Below are 20,630 nucleotides of genomic sequence, written 5' to 3'. Positions count from 1 at the left end.
AATACACAAGTAGAACAACATATAAACTGTGTTATAATTTGGTAGTGTGACTCGTTTTACTTTTGGCATCATTAGGCCTATACCTGCTCCTCCTACTTCAGGCTCTCAGTGTAGAGACCTGAGGTCAACCTGCTGCTCTCCTCATCTCATACTTCTGACTGAGATCTTCTCAACAGGTAGAAGCTGTAACAAGGTTAATGATCCACACGTGACATTATAAAAAGAAGACATGACGTGTGAATGAGCCCCTTAATTATAGCTTTGCGAGACAAAATTCACTTTGACGAGAAATATTGTTGTGTGGTACGAGATCTCGTCACACCCCTACTAAACATGTTATAAGACTCATTTGCCAGTTTTTACATTGACTTCACTATTCCAGTACACTTGGTTGTCTTTGCAGTGAGCATAGCATCCAGCAGAGAGATACACTATTAGTCTAGTTTCCATAGAACCTGTCAGAGAGCACTGTCTGCTGACCCAAAGCTCTGCTACTTAAAGTCTCAGCATCTCCTGCTACTTTTTAACATTACCACAAATGATCACAGAATAACAGAAAGGTCATTGCAGGTCATTTATACTGAGACACAGTACACAGAACAATATTTCATAACATATTCCCATACTGTATGATGTCTGCCTTCTTCCTCCTCCTCCTCCTCCTCCAAACTGCGTCATAGCCAAACAGGAAAGTTCTGATTGGTTGTGATTAACTGCCTGGGTCTCTTCCTTTTTTTTCAGTGTGTTTGTCATGTGTGTAATTCTTTGGCTCTGTGGGATGTTGTTACAGACTTGACACCTGTTGAGTTTCTGTTCTGTCTGGCATGGAGGAGGTATTTTTAACCTAAGGATGTGACCCCAGTCATCAGTTTACAGGTTGCAGTTTATTGTACAGCAGGTGATAATGTCTTTTTGGCCTGATGTAAAGATGTAAAGTAGGAAAGTGAACTCTGCTCTGGAGCAACAGGAGCAACAGGAGGTTCCCTATCAAGCTCATTTCCTGCCAAAACTTCCAATCCAATCCACTTTATTTATATATCATGATTTTAAAAAACACAAGGTTTCCAATGTGCTGCACAACAAGATAACACACAATAAATAGATAACACAATAGAAGCATAATACAAAGATGAAGTACACAATAGAAAGACAAAAGCAATAAAATAAGTAAAATAAATAAAATGCACTGCCCACACAAGATAAAAATATGCATGTATACTAGGGCTGCTCAATTAATCGAAATTTGATTGTGATTCCGACTTAGGGGCCAAACCATCTCAAAACTAATCAAATCTGGGGGGAAACAATTTTTAATAATAATGAGATAGCGCTCAATAACAAAGGTTTTATTTTGAAATGCTTAGACAGGAAGCGGCTGCAGCTCTGTTAGTTTGACAGAAGCTGAAACACACAGTGAAATGTTTGAACTGTAAATCAAAGTGCAGAGTTTCCAGCCTGCGTCAGACGATGCTGAGTTTACTGACTAATTATTAAAAACCAGGATGTGATGTGTGAATTATCATCATCTTAACTCACTCAGCACTAATATCTCTGCACATGTTCTGCAGATAAAAGGCTGCTTAATGAATTAAGCCAAATGGACAAGAAATGTCCAATAAATGCAGCATGTTTCTAAAGATTTAAAAAATCGTTTTAATAATTGTGATTTCAATTTTGACCCAAATAATCGTGATTATGATTTTTTTCCATAATCAAGCAGCCCTAATGTATACACACAAGTCTTCCAAAATAATATATATATATATATTGCATAAAAAATGCATTAGTTTATTGATGGTGTTTTGTATGTGTTTCTTAGTGAATCATAGGGCATTTGTAAAACATGTTTGTTTGTTTGTGAGGTTTTGGTAGGAAATGAGCTCCATACATTCTCTCTCCTCTCCAAAGTGTTTTTCTGAGCAGAAAATAAATGGGTTTGGCGCTGAGATGGCTTGCCTCTGGGCTCAACAACGTCTTTTACCTCCCACTTATGCTTTTGAACTCCAGGAAGGGAGAGGTGCTGTTACAGGCCCCCTACGGCTGATCGCTGAGAGGGAGGCAGGCTTCCTCTTCCTCCCATCGCTCCCTACTCCTCCCAGTGCGCCATTAACCTCACTCTTTCTCCATCTCTTTGTTTGTCTTTCCTCTCACTCCATCGCTACAAATTACAGGTTTTCCAGCCTCCTGTTATTGATAAGGGTTTTTTTTCAATATCCTGCTAGATCACAGGAATCACAAGAAGGTAAAAGCGGAGAGACAGAGCCTTCAAATATTTGACAAACTTATTATGGTGCCAGCAGGGATTATTGGTATGAGAGGAGACTCGGTTCAAAGACATTCCAAAGACAAACATGAGCACAAAGTAGTGCTTCTCACCATTATCACATGATAGAGTTCACTATGGCAGGAGTCAATTATAGACCTGAACAGCTAAATGTCTGCCTGTGGCTGGATTAATGAGCAGCGCAGCAGAGTGATTGAACACTGTTACATTTTTGATGACACATTTATCCAGAGAAACTTATGATACAAGTCCCTCTCCTTTAACTCCTGCTGTGGCTCTGTGTGTCACCAGCACTTGAAGGAGCTGCAACAAGAAAAATGAGTGAAAAGTATGACTTTTAGTACTGTGGAACTATCATCTTTTGTCATTGCAAGACATTTAGGAAATGACACTTGATAGAAAGTGTGTGTTGTCCTCTTCTCTTCATGCACCATCTCACCCAAATTATTATTTTTTTCTCCTTGCCTTTTCCATGCAAACTGCTGCATAAATTAGCAAGCTATCACTGTTTGTGTTGGATATCCATTTATGTTGTAGTACAGGAAGACAAGAAACTGTTTCTGTGGGAGATTGCCTTGTTTGCTGTGGATCAGGAGGTTGATCCACAGCTCCTCCACTGGCTCCTACAGTCCACATAACCCCAAAATGCTCCCAATGGCTGCGCTAACGGTGTATGAATGTGTGTGAATGTAGTGTAAAAGTGCTTTGAGTGGTCAGAAAGACTAGAAAATGCTATATAAGTACAGTTTACCATTTATGTGACTTGAATTTACTTGAAATGTGAATTGAATCTATCTATCTATCTATCTATCTATCTATGGTAGTAAATGTAAAACAGTGTGCAGACAGCCTGTACTAGCATTGAGATGTCTCATCTCTGCACAGTTGGTACCACGGCTAGCCGCTGTCAAGCAGACAATTGACCAATCAACAGCAGTGCAGTAGATGTGTTTCCGCTGGTCTGAATCCTGTGCCTGTACTGCCTGTCCTCAAGTCTTGGCAGATGTTGTTGCGCTTGTGTTTGCATGCTGGAAGCTTCCCTCTCTGTATAAATATGGAGGGAACGGTGCAGTGGGCCAAATGCTAAATGAGCAGTGACACACATAGGTTGATGTTGGCAGGGTGAAGACTCAGGGCAGGACGTAACACAACAACTGCTTCACAAGTAATATCTGCTACACACTGTCTCAATCCAGACAGAGCAGGAGGGTTAATGCTTCATTTAGAAAAGGAAAGAATAACTGAGTGAATGAGAAAATGATGCCTATGTGTATGTATACCTGGTGGTGCTTGTGTCTCTTCGCAGCCAACATAGAACAGTATATCTGGACATTCATATATTTTCCTTGGAAAAACCTTTTTCCCACCCTGTAGAACTACATAGTGTCTGTTCCAACACCAAAACTACAGTATATGATGCTTACACTAGGTGACATAAAGATGTTTCTTATTCCCATACCAGTCCTCTGATTTAAATATTTAACTTCAGCATAATTATTTCTCTCATGACTGGAAAACCAAATGGAGTTGAGTGGGTTTAAGTCAGTACAGAATATGACTTTGCATAGATAGAGCCATCAGAGTGTAGGACAGAGTTAAAGTGGTTAAAGAGGCATGAAGAACAACACTGAAGTTGAAAATATCTCCTATGCAGGGTTGGATTGATGTGCTTGGCAGGCCCCGGGGCAAATGTGATTTGGTTTATGGCCCACAGCCTTTCTGTTTGGGTTCAGTCTCACAGCTCTCATCAACCTTGTCTCTAGCAGAAGCAGGCAGCTGTTTTCAGCCAAAAAAAATCTGATAAACCAATCTTTCATTACGTGTCCGGCACCAGACAGCAGCAAGACAAAGTTAGAGAGTAAGCTGGTGAATGTAGTGGAGCATTTAGCAGCCAAAGGGCCAGATCTATTTCTCAAAAGACCAAAACAACAGAAAAAGAGAGTGAAGACTAGGCTGAGAAGCATTAGGTAGCTAGAAACACAACTTCAAATTCAGTTTATTTTGTTTCTTTAGGGTGCATGTTACAAAACAAATGTTTTTATGAGTTGAAATACGCACAGAATAATCCCAGGGCAATGTGGGCTTTTGAGGTTGTCTCAAGAAAGACTTAGAAAGCAGTATTAGGACAAGTTATAGACGATTAAACATACAAAACTGCTTTTATCCTGTTGTTTGCTCTCAGCTCAATGTCCTGGAAATACTCCACTGTAAACTGTCCAGGCTTAATATTGAAACCCTCAGTCTGCTGTTGATCTCCTTCTTAATCATAGATGGACAGAAATTCATGTGGCTGTTAATCAATATGGCATCATCACAGTACACTGTTGTTCAATCAGAAGCTTGCATCTTTGCAATGTTAACAATTCAGGAATCGACTCAAGTAGTCCATATTCTGATATCTGATTTTTGTAAACCATTTCAGGTTTTTTCAAGTGTTGTGCCACTTTATCTACTATGACAAAGGCTCCACTTCTCTCACTACTGAGGAGCTTGGATTTTTTCACCTGTGATATGAAAATCACCTAAGTTGAAATGCAGTTCACTTCACTACAGTCCACAGAATATCTTGTCTCCCCAGTTTTTCAGAACCTAAATAAAACATCTCAACATGTCTGTCATGCAGTTTTGTAGTCCTCTCTTCTATGAATCACATTCATACTTGATGATTCTGCATTAACAATGTATGTCCAGTAGCAACTTCCAGTGCCAGTGTTGTTCAGTGGCATGAGGTTGAGCCAGTGCACTGTTAAAGTAAAGGCTGTGGAGTCTGTGCCAGTGGACTGGACTTCAAAACTAGTCAGTAATCTCTGTTTAATATATTATCATTAACCACAATCTGTCTGCACTTTAATATCAACATTCTGTTTAGTATGATGAAGGAGTTTTTGAATATACATTTTTATACATGTTTTTGCATTGGATAATTTTCTCAACTTGTAGAAAATAATGGACTCTAGTATTATGAATTAGATCCCTTCAACTTTATTTCTATAGCACTTTAAACACAACATGGTTGATCCAAAGTGGAGCCCCCCCCTACACACACACACAATAAAACACAATTAAAAATGAAACCAGAGTGATGATCAATAATTACCACAACATCAGTAATAAAAATACATGGTCATAAAGTACATAGTGACAGACAGGCACAGATACAAGCTAGGGAATAAAAGTAAGTTTTAAGGTTTTTATTGAAAGAGAGGAACAAATCTGTCTCCGTAGCACCTCCAGTCCTGGATCTGTGGACAGACAGCAGTCCCTGGTCACATGACTTCAGTTCTCTGCCAGTATGGTATGGGGACAGGACCAAATAAACAAACCAAGTGTCTGTTAAAGTGTTCACCTTTGCAGATGACACTGAGCTATTCTGTGGATGTGATCACCATTAGTAATTACAGACCAAGGTACAATGAGAAGAGTATTGATTGTAAAGGGTTCCATCCAATGGAATGCTTAAACCAGTGTGGAAATGTCTCAAGCTGTAGTTTCTGTTTGAACAATAGTTGGCTGCTAGATGACGACTCAAACAAACTCAGATGATAATGAAGAAAACTTCCAATGTATCCCTTCCAATACAACTTTTTTTTACCCAAGGAGCTATGGTCTTAGTCATTTTACTTCTTCTAATGTATGTGTTGATAAAGGTTTGGGTAATGTATATGTTTAAACAAGGTTATGTTTGCTTAAAGGGATTTTTATTCATAAAGGTCAGTTGACTTGTCATGATTAGTGTTATTCAGCCTGTGAAATGATTGTACAGTGTCTGTAACATTGGAGGGGCTTTATTAAGAAAAGTCTGCATTATACATGTGGGTGTAGAGTTCAAAAGGTGCTTAATCGGTGGAGAGCTTGACCCATACTGAACTGTAGTTGTTGAATGCCTATAAACTAATAATTATGTATGGGTTGTATGATATTGTAAAAAGATGACAACCTTAGATTTTACTGGCAACTGCAGTGAGATGAAGCCTTTTAATGAAACGAAAAAGGCTTCATCCCAAAATGTGTTCATTCATCAGGAGTCAGTGTTGCTAATTTAACATTGTAATCCATTTCTAATGAATTATGACATTCAAGTGTATGTTATTCTGCAGAGGGGCTCAGCAGTATATAGAACTGCATGTGAGTGTTCCACGTCACAGCTCCGTCTGTCACAGATGTCTGACTGTTTCATTCATATCATCAGCAGAATAAATTGCAATATATTTATACAATCACTATCCCATTCCATGACAATATACACATCACCATCATTAAAAAAATACTGCTGTGTTCCAATTGATTTTAATTGTAGAGCCTTTGTCACTGCTACATTTACAAGCACAAAACCCCCACCCTGACTTTAATTAATACCAGTCTGGGAGAATGTGTTCCAGTTGAGCTGTCTCTGCTATAAATTCACCAAACAGACTCTATATCAGGCTGCTTGACAACTGTTTACTCTGCAAATAGATCAAAATGTGATGCACAGGGCTCTTTATGCGAGGATTAGCAAGCTGTAGAAAATGCTACACAAGTGATATTGACAGTGTTGATCTTGGCAAGGAAAAAGCCTCCCGAAGTGCTTTTGGCATGCAGGAAAGTGTTCCCCGACACTACAAATTATGTTAACACACGTGCATATGAACACAGTTTCTATGTACGTGCAGACACTCACAGGCACAATAATATATTCCTACTACACACACACTGTGTGCGCACACTTGCTGCGTACCTTAATGCGTCATGCCTCCATATCACCATGACAACGAATAGTGCTTTGACCAGTTTTCTAGTGTGTGTGTGTGTGTGTGTGTGTTTGTTCTCATTGGTTTTCACTGAGCAAGAACACATCATCCAAGTCCATTTCACAGTGTTATTGACTTCAGGCTGCAACTTGGTTATCTATTCAACACAAACAGCAGACTGACTATTTGCTTTTTGTTTATCACTTTTACTCTAGTCATCTGTGCTTATAAACATATTACATATTACATATGGAAGAAAAGTCCATTTAGTTAGTGCAGTGAATAGATTATTAGGATGGATGCAGAGATGTGGTGGAAGTTAATGGACAATCTGGTGACATTCCTTTTTTTTCTCTTTTTTTTCATGTTTGGATCCCCATTATTGTCCAAAAACTATTATTTATTAATAATGTAGTTTATTAGTTAGGGACAATGCAAGCGTTTTACAGATATGCTGCAGTGACTGATGTTCTGCATATAGAGATTGTAGCTATTGCTATTTTCCATCTCATTTCCCTAGTTATGCTTTTAAAAGACAGATATTAATATTAGATATAAAATCAATAATGATAAAAAGGAAAATACAACCCAGCTTTTGCACTGGGTGACATGTCCCTTTATTACCATGAACACACAGATATATAGGCTGAAGAACACCAACTGTGCTCTGCGCTGATGCAGGGCTGAAAATAGATGAGACAAAGTCATTGTTTTCTAAGTCAAAGCAAGTCCAAAGTCAATATAAGTCAAGTTGTATTATAAGTTCTAAACCATCTAACTAAGAAATAATGGAATTAGACACAGTAGCAGTGTTAGGCTAACATGACTGTTGAACACCCATCAATGACAGATAGCTAACATTACTCATTTTAAAAGTCAAGTATTAGGCTTATCTTTGATGCTATGTTGTGCTCCAGACTGACTTAATGTGACATCTGGAAAATGCTCCACTATCAAATACATTATTCAGGAGCCAATGGGCTTGAGGCTGAGTGCTACAGTCAGGGTATGGGAATCAGAAAGTATTTATAGATAAAATAACACATTGTTTGTTCAAGTGTTTTCACAAATCATGTTTGACAGTAAGACACATATTGCATTTCTGTTAAGTTAAATATCTTGACTTTTAGTGCCTGAAGTTCCCAAAGTCCTGTTGCTCTTTTTTTCCCTCACAGTGTCTTTAATCAGAGCATCTTGTAAAGTCTTGTAAATGCCCATGTAATTGAAATTGCTTGTTGCCCAATTAACACAGGTTCGCTGTCATGAATACTCTCTAAATACAAGCTGATGTAACCCTGATGACATCATCAGGGCTAATTGTTCAGTTGTAGTATTACTGAAAGAATCCATCCTCTCGGGAGCAAACAATTAATTGCAATCTGGTCATCAGATTGTGTTTTTTTCTCCAGGACAAGTAGTGTATTTCAGCTGAGAGCGGCTTTAGAAGAGAGGCTAGAGGGTCAATAAACATATTAAAAATGATCCTCAGGGGATATGCATAATAGCAGTGTGAGCTACATGTAGATAGGGAGGGAAAATGGAAATGTGTTTTTTTCTGAGCAGAAGTAACTAATCTATTTTCATATTGCAAAGTTTTGATGGTCATAGTTCACTCATATTTATCACTGTATTCCTTGTTGAATATTTATCAGCACCATATGTACCTATTCAATTTTTTTTTTCAGTCTTTCATCACATCAACAAAGACCAGATTTGTGGATTCCAGATGTCGGTTTAGCCGCATTACTTTGAGAAAATACACACAAAATTAGAATGTGGTGTTTTTTTTCTTCTGTTAGATGTTTTCATCAGGTTCAAATGTTATTATAGCGAGCTGTTCTAGCTGGCTTCCAGCAGTAGAATATTTGAATTGAGCGTGTCTCTAGGCAGCGCTGCAGAACTCCAAACAGTGGAAAAGGTTATGGGTAATGTTTATGTCTCAGTGACAAGTGAGAAGCATATGAGCAAATTCCACCTCAATGTAAAACTGAGCAGCAAGAGTTATTGGGCCAGTTCACACTTGATGCTGTATTTATCACTTTTTCTTTACTGTCTCTTTCAAGTTGCAGCTACCTATAGAACCAGTGGAGTCCAGGGTAGGGATACTTTTTGGCCCAGGTATTATTCTTAAAGACTTATTCTGTACATGCTGAGTCCAAGTAACACCAAGTAACAGCCTCAACAACAGACCCCAATACAAACCACTTGAAGACGAAGGCTAGTGGAGCAAGTGTATTTGAAATAATAAGTGTATTTCACACATCAGGAGGAATGGTGAGGTAGCACTCTTTTGAATATTTTTTGCAAGATGGCAACAATAGATTCATCTGTCATCTGCATAAAGGTGAACAATGACTTCACATCTATATATATGATGTGTATAAGATGTTCTAATACTTTAAGAATATTGACCATATGGGTCTCAACAACAAGGAAGCGGTCTGACTGTTGTTTTGTCTTTAACTTCCTGTTTAATAAGAGTAGGAAAATGTTGCGTTAAGGGGCGGGCACCTTGCACCAAGATTTTAGCAAAGATGACCAGTTTCACAGCGTGACAGATTGGAATATCAGGAAGAAAATGAGACATTCTTCTACAGCAGATGATATAACAAATGTGGTATGCTATTATTAGCACAGCTTTATGTAATTAGATCAATTAGAATCCATTGCTCATGTTACTGTCTGTAACATTATCTTATCATCATACAATAGAAGCTGTCAAAGTATGGGTTAATAGATTCAATCAACCAATCTTTATTTATATAGCGCCAAATCCCAACAAAAGTCATCTCAAGGTCTAAACTCTACTCTTTAAGTTTAATTGTCCACAACAAAGAATGCACAGTAACTACTCAGATAGTTTATTATATTATGAACTCTTACATACTGTTCATATTCTGACCCAGCTGAAGTAATCCTTTATAATTAGTGTCTATACCAATGTTTGAGCCAAAAATGTATTCTGTTCCCATGTTTTCTAACACTCACTCAGATACACTCACAATAATATGATATTATATTATTATACTTATGTTATCTAAAATGAGAACATAACAGCCATCATTATTTCTGTTCATTTATTTAAAGTGAAGGATGCAACTTATTTTTAATTTTTTTATATTAGGATTCCTAATTTAACCTTTAACTTTTAACACCCTCTAGGCCACTGTAGGAAAAGTCATACAATTTCAGTCTTAAAGAAATGAATTGATGTGTTTTTTAATTGATTTAAAATATTGAAATGGGTCAAATTTGACCGGAACAGTATGTTCCATTTATCAATGACAAGACCTCATTATTGTGGAGCAAGCTCAATCAATATGATACAACTGGCTGAAAAATGTGAATGTTGATAAATCAGCCTCCAGACCAACAAAAGCAAATCAGCTGCTTTACTGAGCATTAGTTAAAAATGGAAATAATGTTAATAACCTCATCAAACATGCATCAGACTGACATGGAACTGCTGCTGCAACACAAAGCAAGCTCATTGACATACAGTAGCTGCAGGGTAGTTAAGGCTAGGACTAGAGAGATGATGGCAGATTAAGAAAACAACATCTCCATTACTCTCAAACAGATTGATATTAACAGGGAATGAATCTCTGATCAGATGTGACAACAAAACAGTTCATTAAGACAGAGTGTAACTATTGACTATTGACTCACATGACATCTGAAATGGCAGAGAGAATGAAAATAAAACATGTATTTTGATAGATTTTTAGTTGGAGTTTAAAGCCTAACACACATACATAGAACAAGACATGACATGAAGAAAATAACAGAACAAACCACCGAGCTATGAGAAAAGTTTTGAGAAAACAGACAATAGAGTGTGTGATATTGAATACAAAGTTGCAGACCAACAGATACTCCAACAGAAAATAAATGAGGATTTGATGATCAGGATGAAAGAAATAGAGACACAGATGCACTAGCTTGAAAGTAAGTCCAGACAAAATAATACCTGCATGTACAACATCCCAGAAAAAATAGAGGGTAACTACATGACAAGCTTTCTCACTAAATTATTTAATGAGGCACTGGGATTGATATTGAATGTAATATTCTCCAGGCACACACACACACACACACACACACACACACACACACACACACACACACACACATATCTACAGAGAAAATACAGAACAAAGCAGGCTGATCATAGTTACTAGAAGAATATACAGCATGGGCATGGCAAGTGACTCTGAATGCAACATGGATCTTCTCAGATCTTGTAGTTTGAACAAAAGTTGAACAACTGAGAGTCGAACTGATGAGAGACTGCTGAGAAAGAAAAAATATACAATCAAAATAACATCAACAGATCTTCAAAAAAACATGAGACGACCCAAACAGAGCAGATAAGAACTATGTATCACATGTGACGGATCAACGTCATCGTGCAAGCACACATTAGGATGATGGATGGATGGATGGATGGATGGACAGAGGGGGGGGGGCTGAATGTAGATACACAGTAGTGACACATTTATTAGGAATGGACTAAAACGTGAATGTATGAATAATGGGATAATTTACTACAACGGTTATCTTTCTCTCTCGCTTTTTTTTTTCTTCCTCTCTGCTGACTCTCTCCCCATTCCTGCAGTATATTTATGGTTTTTTTGCTTGTCGACAGAAGAGAAGTAAACTCTATATAACAACAGGGAAAGTGAGAAGTTAACAGAAGTGGCTCAACATAATAACATGAAGGAACACATATACTGGCTTGTCCAAAGCACACACAAACACACACACGTAAAATGAAACTACAACTAAATAGAAAACAAACAAACTAATTCCAAATCAAACAAACTGTGTAATGTTGATTGATTCAAGTGAATTGTTTGGTGTGGTTGTCTGCATATGTAATTAACTTCATTAGATGAACAAACCAAAGTGGAGAGTGAATGGGGTGAATATTACCATCTGTGACCATGGCCATTACAATACTGATGACTTTATGTTTAGAATTATATTACACATGTTTGTATGTTGTTTTATTTCTTTGTTATAAAATGTTTGGCTCAAACTCTACTAAAACTGAATGTGTGACTTTTGCCTCTGTATACAACTATTTTGAAACTTCTGAGTGATTTGAATATTATTTCTTAAAATGTAAATTTTAAGAATGCAATATCTTAGCAGTTTCTTCACATTACATCTCAAATCTGAATATGCCATCGGATTGCTCATATAGGAAAACCTACAAAAGCACATTTAATTCATGTTTTTACCTTGTCTAGTCAAAAAGATACACTGAAAAATAGATTTCAGCCTGGCGGTGGTGGCCATGTTGGATTTCTCAAATTTTGAGGCATTTTGGGGCATTTTTGAGCTTCATATACAGCAGATTTGGATTCAGCACCCCTTCATACCCCTAGAAATGTTGTATATTATAAATATTCACAAAATGCCTCCACCACTTTAAATAAGCACATTTTCAGAAATTCTGCCTAGACTAGTAAAGGAGTCGTTACTATTATAAAAACTCATGTATGGTACGTGAGGGTTTTTTTTCAGAAGATAAATTATATAATCCTCAATCCAGCAGTGTGAAAGCAGGGATCTGAATTCTTCCAATTAACTAATATTAAGCATCTTGCAATAAAGGTCAGGAAAGTAATAAGCTGTCATTTGTATCTGGGTAGACCTGTTGTCTCTGGGAAAACACCTAAGAGACCAGTGATTGATGATATATGGATTGAGAATCTCAACACCTTGACAAATGATTCAAAAACAGACTTCCAATACAAAGTTATGTGATAACAGGACCAGAATAAGTAGTAAACGGGGCAACTGTGACTCTACCTCACAAAGGCTGTGACATCAGTGTGAATGAGCATTAAATGATGAGCACATTGGCACCTTGCATGGCAGTCTGTGCCATCAGTGTATGAAAGTAGTGTGAATAGGTGAATGTTGGCATGTATAGTAAGGCACGTTTAGTGGTCTAGAGGTGCTACAGTATATAAATGCAGTCCAAGATTGAGTGCAATGCAGTGGAGTCGTAGGGTCAACAACACTATTTGGCATTGAATCCAACAATGTCCTGCAGAAATCAAACAGGTGTGGTACTATCAGAGAGGTTTTATATCTACAGAAGCATACAGATGTAACATTTTTATGTACAGTAAGGAGAGATATTACCCTCATGTGCTGGGTTAGAATTCATTTATTGAATTTCTCTCCAATTTCTTAATGTAAGTGCCAAGACTTAAGGATAGTGTTGGCAGCTTGTTTCAAAGTCCTAGGCTGTACTGGTCAAGGGATCACTGAATAATCCTGGTAGATTTAGATAGACTGGATCTATATAGCAGTTACAATCCTGAGACTTAAAGTCCGTGTAAAGTCAGAATAAATATGTGTTATTGTTTCAGCTTACTGTAATGGTTTGCATTTGTATGAGTGAAAACAAGATCACAGTTCACCTTAGTTTGCATTAAAGTCTGTGTAAAGTAAGAATAAATATGTGTTCTGAGTTTGACATACCACAGAAAAGTGTGTTGTTAACCACCCTGCCAAATTTGAATGATTAAAAAAATCACCAAATATATGAAATTAGGCTTCAAAGTTGTGTAAAACTCAGTCTCTTTCTCTGCTCCCAAACGCTGTGGGCGTGGCCGCCGAGTTCGCTGAAACCCCGCCCCCTACCAAGTGTCACCTGTCAATCAAAGTCACCACCTCTACCAGAAACGTGGACGCTACGTCTGAGAGCTTTCTGCTGCTAGCTCAGCAGCTAACTCGGCTGCTAGCTCAGCGGCTAACTCGGCTGCTAGCTCGGTGGCTAACTCAGCGGCTAACTCGGCTGCTAGCTCGGCAGCTAACTGGCTAACTGTAGACTGTAGTAGTAGTGTGTGCTGAATGTATTTATACCTCTACAGCAGCAGGGGTGGGTTTATTTTCAGACCCGCCCACTAAATCCTGAACACAGAAATGTTGAAACACAGTTTGTGAAGCCTAGCTCCACAATTCAAATCTAAATGGTTGAAATGCTTTTTACACCTTTTTTAGAAATACATTTATGACCTATTTAATGTGTTTAGGCGAAAATGTCTGAATTCACTTTACACAGTCTTTAACATCTGGTAGTCATCATCACAGTTTGGCTTATAGACAAAGATGCTCCTTTTGCTCTGATATAGAGTGTGTGCTGGATGTGTTGGTGTCAGGTCCCAAGACCACCTCAAACATGTATATGTGTGTTTCTTTGAGAGATGTATGTGAGCCAAGGACTTTTGACTTGTGCATCTATTAACTGTAGCCAATAGCAACCACATGTTAAGGAACAAAACCGTGCATTGAACAAACAAAAGTGGAGCACATTAATTATATTCAGTACGGTCGGTTGTAACGTCTATTCAATTTGAAGTGAAGGTTTTAACTTTCTTTGTGTTTCTTTGTGTCACAGATGCAGATCTACATGTACAACTCAGATGACTTTGACAGCCTCAATGCTGCGCTCAGGGAGAAGAGGATCATTGCAGCTATGGCAGTTTTTTTTCAGGTGGGAACTTTTTTTTTTTTTTCTTCTCAAGCCTAACTCTGTTTGTGTGTGTGTGTAATTTGTATATATAGAGACAGAGTAGAGGCTGTTTTGTCTACTTTTTCCTTGTAGGATTTGGACTTCATGGTTCATGGCTTACACAACAGTTCACCCCACTTTTTTATCATTATCTGCTTATCCTTGTGTCAGAGTTTGTTCAGACAACAAAAAACACGGATAGGAAGCTACTACAGTTGTGTCTCATTATCTAACACTACAGGGGAAATCTGGGCCTTGTGGACTCACTGTGCAGCTTTAGGGTTTAGTGTTTTGATGCTCTTTTTTGGAAGCCGACCAATCAGACCTCATTCAGCTGAAGTCTGTCAGCTGTTAGGGAGTGTAGCTAAAGAACCTTGCTGTGTGAAGTCTGTGGAGGCTCCACTGGCAATGACTGAAGACATAATGGCATATGCTCCATTTAAAGGGGCCCTGTGGAGTTTTCTTGTAAGTAAAAAATAAAAGTTACGTTTAAATTGAAGTGCTTCATAGTGCTACTAGACAGATGCCTATACAGTAAGGATGATTGCTTCCTAAACTTTTTGAATTGAGAACAAAAATGTATGAGTGACTGGCTGAAGGATGTGGTTCTCCCATGAACTAAATGTGTTCTTTGGTCAGCTAGAACTTTTTTTTTTTTTTTTTACAGAAATCGAAGAAAACTTCTCAAAGTTATTACTGAAAGTTGTGTTTATATCATAGTTGGCACAGTCTAAAGCAGAGGTGTTATAGTGGGAGTGGAGGGAGAGATGTGAGGCAAAGATACAGTCTGAGGTGAAAGAGACAGGTGCATGGCAGCATTCTGAAAACAACAGGAAGTTAATTATTATAGTTTGGCCACTGGCCTCTTTCACAGTGTCTACACAATAAACAATAAGCAGCATGTTAGTGGAGAAGCAGCAGCAGCAGAAGGGGGTAAGACTAAAATAAAACCCTGGTCTAAACTCTATGAACTGTATGAGATCCTCTGAAATCATTTAAAATCAATGGAGTAAGTCTCCATGGCTCCCTTCATCAGGAGTTCAAATATATACATGTAAATATGGTAAAAATAAGGATTTTTTTTAGTACATTATAGTTTATTTTGCACAAGTTAAAATATACACAGATGATGACAGATAATAAAGAGTGCAGGGAGAGGCAGAAAACCCAAATGGGCTTATTAATAGCCTCCACCTAAAAAAAATAAAATTACACAATTGTACAGAACAGAATTATGACTACAATAAACAATAAAATAATAATAAATAAATAAGTAAAAACTGAAAAAATAATACAGAAAAATTATGTTCTTAATCTAGAACATCTTGAGCTTGTGATACTAAGTTAGATATGATTATTTTTTTAAAAAGGTTAAAATTAGAGGATTAAGACTCATTTAGGTTGGGTTGAGTATGTATTGCATGCAAACTCATGCATATAAAATGATCATGCATTCTATGTCTCATCTCCCTCCTCAGTTTACCTTTTGGCTTCCTGTGTTAGAATATTGCTGTGCTGTTTGGATGCAAGCTTATAACCTGCACATCATGATCAAAGTCCACACATCAGTCCTCTCTCTGCATTGAGCAGAGTGCTGGGTGGACTGGGATCATTGTCAGCTCTTTCACTCTCAATTGGCAGGAATAAAAAGTTCATTTGAGGCCATCGATTACCTAAGTGGGCTTTTACTTGGACCATTAACCCCCAGTTAATATTTCCTCCTCTCACTTCAGTCTCTTTCTCTCACTGTGTCTATGTCTTAAGTCTCTCTTTCAATCTCTTGCTTTCTCAGGCTCTGTGGCTTGTGGAGATAAACATATGCACACTTGCAAACATTCATACCGCCATATTGTTGGATCAAACCCAAATTACACAACATGTACTGCAAAAGAACCCACTGTTTGTCATGTCCCACTCATCATTACATACTATCTACAATCAAACCATTGTAACAGATTCAGTGTTAGATTGATTTTATCTAGTCATTGTTATATTTGACTCTGTACATCCTAACACTGTTACTTTTCACACCATAGTCATATTGCATTCAGCCCACCATTCCACACACTCTAAAATGTGCCATAATAGTCAATGCTGGCAATGCAACTATAATTAGTCTATTTGGACTTGCTGATGGAGTATTAAGTCATATCATTTACAATTTATCTTAAAATTGTACAAATAAAAAGGTATATTGTGTAAGGAGCAGGAGGAAATGAATGATCCTCATTAGCAACCCCTTTTGAAAAATGAATATGTTTTATGATGTGACAAGGGTATAATTGAGGTTTGATTTAGTTAAAGCACAACATCGGTTTAGGGGAAAGCAGTTGGAATGGTTGGTTGGTTGGTTGGTTTGGATTCAGTTCTTTATTAAAACATGTGACTGGCAATTTTCTATATTTTTAATAACTGTAAACAAATCTCATGCCAAACCAAAATGAGAGACTTTGGATGGTGTGCCATAAAGGACTTTGGATTGAAAAGACTTCAAAGACTAATAACAGCAATCACACTTGAAGTCTCAGAAGAGTAGTTGAGTGTAAGGCAGACACCACTTAGGGTGTGCAGACATGTGGTACTATTTACAGCTTCGCTACATATCACAACCTCTTGACGGAGTACTTACTGTAAGTTCTTTGAGAAATGTACAATGTAGTACAAAGTTGATAGGTTGTGATATGTAGCTAGTGAGGCTGTCTTACATGCAGTGTTGGGGAAGTTAGTCAAATAATGTAATATATTACACATTTACTTTTTTTTAAAGTAATGCATTACATTACTTAATTACTCCCTGTGGAGAGTAATTACACTACTAGTTACATTATTTTTGTGTTACTCCTTAGCAACACTGGTGATGATGATGAAATAATATATATCAACAGATAAAATAAATATGTCTTGAGCATCATAATACCATGTTGTACAAATAATAACTGCCTCACAATAATATATAGACAACCTGTTTCTCCTCTGAGTCAGCACAAGACTGGACAGGCTGAAGGGACTCTATACATGGGTGTACTATGGTGTTTCCATCTCAATATAACTCTGCCCAATTTATACATTTCTAAACAGTGTACCATGACCAGACTCTTTGTGATGAATGGACATGCTCTACAATAGTAACCTCAACAATTACATGTTTTAGGACAACAAGAGGTCTACGGCACAGAGGAATCAGATATACTGTATTAGACTTTGGGTACACATGCGATATTTGTAAGATGATTAGTCCATTGTTGGTTTGGCTCTCCACATGAGATTTTTTGACAGTCTGAAACAAAAATCACCAGCCATATACTTTAACCTCCTGAGATCTGAGCTTTTGTTTGGTATGCTTTTTTAATGCAAATCTAGACTGGTGAAATCCTCAAGAACTGATGTGATGAAAATGTTTAATTTCTGATGTCCTATGTTGCTAACTTGATTTTACTTAATCATATTAGATCATTTTATCATTAATCTGTTATTTTCATATTAAATCTGTTGTGTTATTGTTTCAGCTTACTGTAATGGTTTGCATTTGTATGAGTGAAAACTCTGAAATGACTGAGAGCTTTCTGCTGCTAGCTCAGCGGCTAGCTCAGCAGCTAGCTTGGCGGCTAACTCAGCTAACTGGCTAACTTAAGACTGTAGTAGTAGTAGTGTTAGATGTAGTAACAATAACTGGCCACTAGGCAGGTTAACCACTGAAGAGAGCAGACTCTCGGTCTTATATAGTAGAGGAGGGGCCAAGGGTACGCCACTACGTCATGGAGTAGCCCTTTTTTGCAGGCTCAGAAAATCAGGAAAAATGAGAGGCTGAGAAACAGTTTAAGGCTCTATCTCCACAAGTCAGTACTGCATAGTTATCAGCCTGTTCACATGTTTTCTATAACCATTTTATAACATGTATAATATGTTTAGAAGTAAATCACTTTGAAGGAAAGGTCAGTGGGGTCATCGAAATCATTAGGAATCATTATCTGGAAGACCATCATTGTTTGTCACTAAAAACTGAGTAAGCAGTTGGCAGGAATGGATGAATATGCAATTATGACATACAGATGAGTGAGCAGATGGAAGAATAGCTGACAGAAGCATTCTGAAATGGCAGAATAAGTTGGCTTTATTTTGAAAAACAGCCAAAGCCCCTACCTTTACCAACAGTTGTCCTGCGCACACACACACTCACACACACACACACACACACACACACCCATTGTTACCTCCAGTAACATTCTCTCCCCCTTCTCTGATTTATGATATGGCGATGCTCTCACATTTCCTCTAAACCTGATGATATTGTGCTGTTGCAACCTGCAACCTAAAAGATTGATTTGAACCTCTGGCCTCAATAACTTGGTGCTCAGCAGGTTGAGCTGGTGTGTTTGTGCCTATGCAAAGAGGAATGTGTGTGTGTGTGTGTGTGTGTGTGTGTGTGTGTGTGTGTGTGTGTGGGGGGGGGGGGGGGGGGGGGGGGGTGGGTGCAGGCCTCTTCTTTAATCATCAAGATGCCACTCTATCCCTTTTGCCCCTATGCTTCAATTTGTCTTTGGTAACCTGAGAAGACGGGCTCAGACTGAGGATGTGAGTGTGTGAATTTACATGAGCACAACCAGTGGTTTATACTGTGTTTCACTGTGAAATGGAAAATACTGCTTGTTTTGATGCACTGCATGTGTGCTAAATTAAAGCATAGCACACACATTCACACACACACACACACATCCACAGATCTCTCTAAATCAAGTAGGTAAACTGAGTGTTAGCGATGATGGTTTTTGCTTTGTGAGGTGAAATGTAGATTATGAGCCTGTAGCTATGTGAGTATGTCTGTTTGTGCAGATCAAGTGTTTTTCATCACTTGAATAGTTTTTGCTTTGTGGATAACATTGTATCTGTGTATTTTAATTTTGTGAGCCAGTACACGTGTGTGTGTGTGTGTGTGTGTGTGTGTCTCCTGAGCCTGCTTGTGTTTATGGTGATGAGTCGTGTAGCTCTCCTCCTGGAATGATAAGCTTAAATGTGTCTTCTGCCAGGCTGGATTTAAAAAGAAAAAAAAGGAAAAAAAAGTGAGAGTGAAAAAAAAACTAATTACATTTTTTTTCCCCAAAAAATACAGAAATCTAATTGCATTTATTTTATGAATAAATGAAAAGTAGATATTAAAAATTAGATTTCTAAGTTGGCTGATTCCGTACTTTTAGTTAGCGGTTCATTAGGTTCATCTTAAACTTGCTGAGTTGTGCGCTGTTTCAGCTTATACAGTCCAGTAAATGATGCTCTCTGACATGTGATGTCATCGTGGCTTTGGGTTGATAGCACACTCCTTACATTACACCATTTCAACTGAAATGAAATACATTTAAGGACCTCGATTGGAGCTTGATTAATAATTGCTGAGTCTAAATGCTGAGGAGATACAGAAATGATGAAGTCATTTAAAGCCATTCACTGGATTATCAGTAGTTGTTACAGGTCATTATGCGAAATGTTGCCAATAAATTAGATGTAAATGTGATGTGCTTTGATTTGTCAGGTGTATTTGATCCATATCAGCCACCGTCAGACCAGCTGTTACTATCACACTGATAGGCAGGTTGTTATAACATTCAAAAACACTTTACAACCAGTCTGAGCCAGTCATATGTTGTGATGCAGACTACATCAGTCAGTACTGTAAGCACAGTAGTAGAACCGCTTAGAAATACACATACAGTAAGTCAAACTTTTTTATTTTTTTTTATTATATCTGCATGTTAAACCTGATTACAGTGAGACGTGATGAAGTTCTTAATATGTTGTGACTAGTTTATTATTTTCACACTTATGGAAATACCCTGAGTGAATTTTGTACAATTCAATCAATACCATGCATTACACAACAACACACACACACACACACACACACACACACACACACACACACACACACACACACACACACACACACAAGCGATTTGAGATCACATAAATCAGCAAGACAACATTATTTGTCTGTGCCTTCCACAACCATCACACAATACTGCTGAAAACTGATATGTTATGATGTGACAATGCTGTGGTTATGTTCAGGATCTGGTTTAAAAAGTAACAC

General features: G+C 37.8%; 1 protein-coding gene across 1 annotated transcript in view; it reads left to right on the top strand.

The window, feature by feature from the left end:
• The window catches only part of ptprga (protein tyrosine phosphatase receptor type Ga), a 540,919-nt gene that overhangs the window by 367,431 nt on the left and 152,858 nt on the right, over positions 1-20,630 (top strand). Inside the window, exon 5 of the mRNA XM_053316686.1 lies at positions 14,435-14,530. Within this exon, the coding sequence (XP_053172661.1) occupies positions 14,435-14,530 (96 nt within the window). The remainder of the gene's footprint in view (positions 1-14,434; positions 14,531-20,630) is intronic.

This window comes from Scomber japonicus, chromosome 3 (assembly GCF_027409825.1).
Source record: "Scomber japonicus isolate fScoJap1 chromosome 3, fScoJap1.pri, whole genome shotgun sequence".
In the NCBI taxonomy this organism is placed as follows: Eukaryota; Metazoa; Chordata; class Actinopteri; order Scombriformes; family Scombridae; genus Scomber; species Scomber japonicus.
Note: the sequence above shows the minus strand (reverse complement) of the source record. Positions and strands in the feature narration are given on the sequence as shown.